This window comes from Tupaia chinensis, unplaced genomic scaffold, assembly GCF_000334495.1.
Source record: "Tupaia chinensis unplaced genomic scaffold, TupChi_1.0 Scaffold146584_1, whole genome shotgun sequence".
Classification (NCBI taxonomy): Eukaryota; Metazoa; Chordata; class Mammalia; order Scandentia; family Tupaiidae; genus Tupaia; species Tupaia belangeri.
The window spans coordinates 757311-765342 of record NW_006206439.1 but is presented as its reverse complement, the minus strand read 5'-3'; the positions used below and the strand labels follow the sequence as shown (position 1 = coordinate 765342).

At 44.7% G+C, this 8032-nt stretch overlaps 1 protein-coding gene across 1 annotated transcript in view; it reads left to right on the top strand.

The window, feature by feature from the left end:
* Nucleotides 1-8032, top strand: part of ITGA9 (integrin subunit alpha 9) — a 172601-nt gene that overhangs the window by 137002 nt on the left and 27567 nt on the right. Inside the window, exon 11 of the mRNA XM_014584346.2 lies at nucleotides 1389-1508. Within this exon, the coding sequence (XP_014439832.1) occupies nucleotides 1389-1508 (120 nt within the window). The remainder of the gene's footprint in view (nucleotides 1-1388; nucleotides 1509-8032) is intronic.

The window sequence follows — 8032 nt, the reverse complement described above, 5'->3', positions numbered from 1 at the left end:
TTCTTTATATGTCTTCTAGCCCAAAGTGGACTTTTCAAAGAATTATTTTATTTAACTTTATTTATCTATTTATTTTCATTTGACCAGAGAGGAACAGAGTGAGAGAGAGTGAGAGAGAGAAAAGGAGAAAGCAAGCTACTAGGTCCAGAAATCTAACCACAGCCAGCCACGTGGGAGTCCAGCACCCCCATCCTACACGTCATCTGCTGGCCTCACAAAAAGTTTTCTGAAAAGATTTTTTTCTCTTTATAAGTTCTACCCCAATTTCTTTCTTTTTTTTTTTTTTTTTTTTTTTTAACCTCAATTTCTTTTTCATGTGCAGGGCTGAAGGTGGAATTGTAATGCTTCCCAAAGCCTCTTTTCCAGTTTCTCTGTTCTTTAGCCCCTAATTCTAGCCGAGGCCCCTCGCATTCATATTTATCATTTCCTTCCTCGCTCTTTTCTCCTGTAGAAAGGTGTGACTGCTACTCGAAAGGTTAGAATTTTCTTTTTTAAACTACATAGTGAAGATACTTCTCTCTTTTTTTCTTTTTTCCTTTTCTAGGTTTTGTTTTTGGCCATAGGACATATGCACTCATGGGAGAGCCAGTGAGAGGGAAAATGAGAAGTCACCCCTTGGAGGGATGGCCATGCCACAACCCTTCTCCCTTCTCTCCTGGGATTTCGGGCATGCACACACACACATGCCTGGCGTGATTTTCAAGCCACCAGGTTCAGGACTGTGGTCGGCCATGTGGGAGTCCAGCACCTTAACCACCACGCCACCTGCAGGCTCCAGTACATCGCTCGTTTAGAGCCCTTGGGGTTGTTAGATGTAGTGATACTTAGTCGTTCCTTGGGTAAGACTAAATGTCTCCTTGAGAATTTTACCCTCCACACGAAACATCATGGCTCTTACAAGACAAAAGAGAAAAATTCCTTTTTTATCATTTCCGTTTAAAATGTACATTTCTAGTAGTAGCTTCTGTGTTTTCTTGGGCAAGAGTCACATGACTTTGTAGCCATCTGATTTGCCCTGTCTACAACTCAGGCATGGCAATGCATTTCCCACTGTACAGGCAGAAATGACGTAATGTAGGAAATCACTCTTGTGTCCAGAACTTGTAAGAATACTTTCAGACTGTGCAAAGGTGCTTATTTTCCTAAACAATGATTTCTCCTTGTGAAATCGAGTTTTTCATTGGGAAAAGCCAGTGAGCTCCCAGTTTGACTGGGAGGACGGGCTGGTGCCCACCTGGTGGGAAATCCTTCTTATACCCTCTGGTGGTGAGAACGAATGATTGCACCTTCCGACGAATTTCCACCTGGAACCCACCGCTCTATCAATTGCAGTGTACTTGTCTTTGTTCTTCATACCGTTTGATAATTCGCTGCTGTTTGCTTCTCAGGATTGTGAAAAACCAGGAGTTTCTTGCCTAACCATGCACTGTAACCTTAGTGCTCTTGCTAAAGAAGAAAGTCGCACTATAGACATTTACCTGCTGCTGAACACAGAGATATTAAAGAAGGTAAGTCCTAAGGAACTGCATTCGCTCTTGAGGATCATGTTAAAAGATGTGAGTCGAGACCAGCAGATGGCGTAGTGGTTACGTCGCTAGACTTCCACGTAGTCAACCGTGGTTCAAGTCTCAGACCCGATGGCTTAAAACTCACGTCGGGCACATGTGCGTGCGTGCCCAAAATCCCAAGAGGAGAATGGAGGAGAAGGGATTGCGGTGTGGTCATCCCCCCTGGGGGATGATTTCTCACTTTCTGTTTCTTTGTCTCTCTGGTGAGTACATGCGCCCTATAGCAAAAATGACTCAAAAAGAAGAAAAAAAAAAAAAAAAAGAAAGGTTTGAATTGGTTTTCTCATAACACCCTGGCTGCCCCTTCAGAAACTTGTCTGGGAACTGCCAGGTGATGTGGTGGTTAAGAGCGCTGGACTTCCATGTGATCAACCACAGTTCAAGTCCCAGACCTGGCGACTTGCTTTCTCACTTTCTCTCTCTCTCCCTGTTTCCTGTTTCTCTCGAATCAATTTAAAAATACTACTACTAATAATAATAAAAAATAACAGTTAAATAAAACAATTTGAAAATAAATAAAACACTTGTCTGGCCATTGGTAATCCTGCTGCTATAGACAGTACCAGGGGAAAGCGCCAGTCGCTAGCTATACCAAGTGTGGTCCGAGAACCAGCAGGACCACTGTCACCTGGGAGTTTGTTAGAAATGGGGAATCTTGGGCTACCCCGTAGCCTAGTGATGAAGGGAGCTAGCTCCCACATGGCCAACCCTGGTTCAGATCGAAGCCCTGACAACTTGAAAAACACGCCAGGTGTTCCTGTGAATGTGCTCAAAATGCAGACAGAATAGAGAGGTGGAGGAGAAGTGATTACAGTGTTACCACTCCCCACTGGGGGGCTTTCTCCCTCTCCCTCCCTCTCTGGCAAGTACATGCACCCTCTGGCAATTAAAAAGAAAAGAAAAAGAAGGGAAGGGGAAAAAAAATGCAGAATCTTGTGGTGAAGACGTACTGAATTAGCATCTTCTTTTTAACTAGCTCCCAAGTATTTCATTTGCACATTTAAGTTTCTCACCTTCAGTTTTCATCAGAATCACCTGGAAACCTTCTTAAAATACAAATTCCTGGGGACCAGCAGGTGGTGTGGTGGTTAAGGCACTGAGCACTCCCACATGGCTGACCACAGTTCAAATCCTGGACCTGGGAGCTCGCTCTCTTTCTCTCTCTCTCTCTCTCTCTCTCTCTCTCTCTCTCTCTCTCTCGTCAAATGAAAATAAAATGAATGAATAAATTGAAAATTAAATAAATTTTTAAAAAATTACAAATTCCTGAGAGGTAGAGTCTAAGGTTCTGCAGTTCTGTTAAATTCCTATTCATGGATGATACCAGCACTGCTGGTCTGGGGACTGCATTTTAGATGAAGGGTTGGCAAACCTTTTCTATGAAGGGCCAGTAGAAAATATTTTAGGCTTTCTAAAACATACAGCCTCTTCCAACTGCTCAATTATCTAAAGAATGAATGGTATCGGCAAAAATAACCAACTCTGCGCAAATAAAAATGCAGTTTATTTCTAAGCATAAATTCAAGTGACCTAGGCCCGGAGAGGAGGCAAAACATGCCTTTCTCGGGGTGATCTGGTACAAGGGTTCCTTTATTTTGATGTTGAGAATGAGAGACAGAGTTTGGAATTTAGTGAAGAGTTTTTCCACTGGTCTGGCCCAAAGAGGTGGGACATGGTGGAAGTGGGGGCTGGTAGGTTACAGTGGGTTTACAGATTTTTAGGTTGGTGACGGAAAAAGAAAGGTTGCTGAAATCAGAAAGGAGTGTAGTTTAGCAGAGAGAAGGAGGCTTAGTATACATCACACAGATCCTATGCCAGGGACAGGAGGTAGCAAGAGTCCTGGGTCAAAACGGTCTGTTAATGTTCGTGGGCGTGGCTCCCTCCAGGCCCTCTGGAAAGAATTTTGGAACTAGGAAAAAACAGTCAAACTTCTGTCCTCAATGTACATGGCTCTGTTCCAATAAAACTTTATTTACCAAAAAAAAAAAAAAAAAAAAGGCAGAAGTTGAGTTTGGCCTTGAGCCCTAGTTTGCACCTTGTTCCCGAGAAGTACAATTTTCGAAACTCCGGTCACTTTGCTATTATAAGTTCATCATACGTGGTCCTTAAAGTACCTCAGTCAGATCATCGGTGACCCTTGGAGAATCATACAGATTTGCTATGATTTATTTTAAGATAACCTCTGCTGAATTCAGGAAGACCACGTCTAACCGGATGCTGTAAAAATAATTGCATATGAAGGTATTGGGTTGTCAGAAAAGTCATGACATATTTATCTATGCAAAAATGCATCATGGCTTTTCAACAACCCAATAGAGCAAAAGAGGCAGGCCCTGTAGCATGGTAGTTGAGCACTGTGCCTGGGGAGCCAGAGTCTATGTGGCCACCTGAATTATGAATCCAGCTCTGGTGGCTTGATAAATACACCAGGCATATGCAGTGTGTCCTGGATGGGAGATCGCATTTTGTGTGCTGTGATGATGCTTAGGGAAGGAATGTAAATTGAGTTACAAAAAAAAAGTTTCAGGAAAAAAAAATATATATATATTCAATGACTGCAATAGGATATGTAGCCCCAGCTAGGTGCTACTTTATAGGCTGCGTAAAGTTAGACTTGTGCTCATGGAAATGTGTGTGTCCCCTGTGTTTGCTAGGAGGGTATTTGGATTGATTAGGGTCTTTGGTGATTCAATAAAATGTGGGTGGGGAAACAGTATAGAAAGCAAACATAGATACCAGAGACAGTGTGGGAGGAGAGTGGGAGATGACAGAGGGTAAGAGATAGGGAATCAAGGATGGGGGGGGGGAGCAAAACATACAGGAAACAAGAAATGGAAGATCATTTGCTGACAATAACATGTTTGTTGATGTGCTTGATTGAGACAATATACAGTGTACTCTGGATGGAAAATCTCGTTTTGTATGCTGTAATGATGTACAGTGAATGAATGCAAATAAATAAATTGAAATAAATAAATAAATAAATCATTAAAAAATAAAAAAAATACACCAGGCACACGTGCATGTACGCCCCAAATCCCAACAGAGGGAGAAGTGGAGGAACACGGATTGCAGTATGACCACACCCCATTGGGAGGATTCTCTCTCTCTCTCTCTCGCTCACACACTCACCCTCTAGCAATTAAAAAAAAAAATAGATAGAACTACACATTAGCTACAGAGCGTCTATTTATTTTCCTTTGGAAAGACTAAATGTGTTCCTCTGTATAAACCCATCAATGTGGGAATGAATATCTATAGAAAAGTTATTCTGTGGATATTTTTAAAGGCCTGGTGATGTGGCCGGACACAGGTTCTTCTCCACAGCTCACAAAGAATTAGAGATGCAGACACAAAGAGGGGATAGCAAAGCAGAGTTTATTGGAGAAGGAAGGGAGAGCTGAGCTCCTAAGCAAGGAGTGGTTTTGGAAAATGGGTTGCCCAGGAGGTACTGAGGCAGAGAGTTTTCATCTTGGTTAGGAGGGGCACTGTCCAGGCTTGTTCTCTTGCCAGGCCTTCCCCTTGTGGTGAGGGCTCACATGCTAGATAGATGTGGCTATTCCTCTTCATTTTGGAGTGGGTATGAAGGTCAGGAGATTGTTTAGAAGCTTTGGGCCATAAAACCATTGTCATCTTCCCAGAATGTGGTGTGGCATGGGCAAAAAGCCTTTGTGTTCCAGGTCTTGCTGCCTCGATTAATCATTAAGCTATTGCATGCCGTCTCTCCTGAGCAAACAGCTGAGCCGTTGCGTCTCCATCTTAAAACTTAGGCATCTTGTGATTCGGTTTTGGCATTTTACCTTAACTATATTTTTAGGATCCCTCTCCCCTGCCTCACCACCAATAATAGCGGTTTTGCTATGTTTAATTCCATAGCAGTGGACGTTTTGCCATTTTGTCTGTCTGTGTCACAGCCCCCACGCATCTGGGACGCACCGTGCCAGCTCTGGGGCCCTGCTTTGAGACACATTGTGTCCATAAATTGTGCTTCCTTATGTGTCTCTCCCTTCATAAAGGACAGTATAGAGGAGGGACAGGCCTGGATGACAGCACTGCTGGCCACTCTGATTCCAGAGGGAGGCTGGAAGCCTCGTGTCACAGCAGGTACCTTGCTGGCCTGGGCTCCCAGGTCAGGTTGGAGGGACTGGGATTCTGGTACTGGCCTAACCTCTTCATCTGACAAATGGCGCTGTCAGTGCTACCCTGGCCACTGTCAGCAGAGCCCTGATGGTGGGGCCGATGGCGGGGAGCCAGTCTGACGTCTCCCTCACCTTCACCCTGACAGCTGCTGCTTGCACTGCGGTCACTTGCACTTCCTTTAACTGTGTGCAGCTCTGCAGCCTGGTTTTCTGCATCTCCCTCCATGATAGTGGTGACCCTTTGCCAAGGGACCTGTCCCATTGACTGATGCCCTCATAAGCCAGCCAGGCCAGTGAAGCTCCAAGCAAGAGAGTTGAAAGCTGTGGACTGTGACGTGGCGCCTTGAAGATCTCCGAGTGCCCTTTCAGAAGGAGCCAGCAGAAACCCCAGGTGCAGCCAAAAGCCGACAGTGACGCTGACCTGGAAGCAAGATGGGGCCCCAGCTGCCGCTGGAGCTTGAAACACAGCGTGTCAGTCCCCAAAACCAGCCACAGCCTCCCTCAGGGAGGGAGCCTGGGATGGCTCCAGGAACTCCTCGGGCCTCCCTAAGGGTGTGGAGAAGCGCCAGCCCTGAGGTCTGCCTAGGCCTCTAGTGGTATTTATTTTCCTGTTGACCTCAAGGTCTGGCCCCAGGCAAGGGAATTTGAGGTTTTATTATTTTGACCTTAACAAGTTTTCATTTGAAATGTAGGATCTGATTTGTAAAACCACCAGAGGAATCAGAGTTCTTTGCAAGTGTTCTTCCCGTCCACAAGGCTTTCTTCACCGACTGGACAACCACCGGAGGTCCAGTCCCGAGGGGCTTGACCTTTAACTTTGGGAAGTGGCATCATCGTTGTTGTCATTATTATTACCGTTAATATCCAAGGTGAGGATGACGATGATCACTCAAAATTAAGGCAGTTTATCCGGACACACAAAGCCACAAAATGATAAAACTATTAAATTGGGAAAAGGTTATTTGCATACAAGATTAGTCGCTGCTTAAAGTGAGTTAACTGGAGCCATTACTTTGAATGACAAGCTTCCCAAAAGCATTGAATATATATGTTCCAGGTGTGGGACCAGCAGATGACCTAATGTTTATGCCACTGGACTCTCATGTAGTTGACCACAGTTCAAGTCCTGCACCCAGTGGCTTAAAACTCACATGGAGCACATATGCATGTGTGCCCAAATTCCCAAGAAGAGAATGGAGGAGTAGGTATTGGGGCATGGCCATTTCCCCTGGGGGGTGATTTCTTGCTTTCTGTCTCTCTGACTCTCCAGCGAGCATACACTCCCTATAGCAAAAATCTCTTTATAAATAAAATACATTTTGGAGACCAGGAGGTGGTTAAGGCACTAAATTCCCACATAGCCAACTGTGGTTCCAATCCTAGACCTGGCAGCTTGCTTTCTCACTTTCCCTCTATCTTTGTCTCTCTCTGGTCAGTGTACATGCCCTATAGCAAATAAAAAGATAATAATAAATAAAATTAAATCATTCTTTTTTAAAAAATAAAATATGTTTTATAGTTGTTCGCAAAAAGATGACTTGTGTAGTTCCTTAGGTCATGTTTGCAAAGTGGGGTCCTTGTGTGTCACTTCAGAAAAGTCATTGTGGTTTTTTTTGTTTCCTGGTTTATTTATTTTTTTTAATATATGATTAGAAATGGGTTAGCCAGTGGCATGGTAGTGAAAGTGGTTGGATCCCCCTTGACCAGTTGCACAGTTTGAGTTCCAGATCCAGCAAGTTGAAAAAACACTCCGGGCACATGTGTGCACATGCCCGAACTATGGAGAGGAGAATGGAGAAGGGATTGTGTCATGGCCATCTCCCCTCGGGGTGCTTTCTCACGCTCACTCGCTCGCTTGCTCACTCATACACCCTATGGCAAATTTAAAGGGGGAGAGATGAACAAAGGCCCCCTTAGAACTGTTTTCTATAGGCAGAGTCCTCCCCATTCCTGTTTCTTTGTAGGTCTAGCCAGATGGGGTTGAAGCTGGCATGTGCACATGCACCTCCGAGCTGAGTAAATGGGGACAGGTATGCTCTAGGCCCCAGCCACCCTGAAGATGCAGGGCCGAGCACGCCAGTTGTCAGCCCTGTTTCCACGGGAGCCGGGCCTCTCTGCCGCGGGATCCGAGCAGCAGCATCTGTACTGATGGCTCATGGCGCGGGCTCATCTCTCGACCATGATGCCGCCAGTTCCTGTATTTCTCAATTCCTTCTCCACTGCTGTTTTGGAGCCATCTTCTCGTTATCTGAATTAGTGGCTTGGAATCTGAGCCACTCACTTTGAAAAGTACACATTTTTAAGTTCATTTCTTTCTTCCAAGAG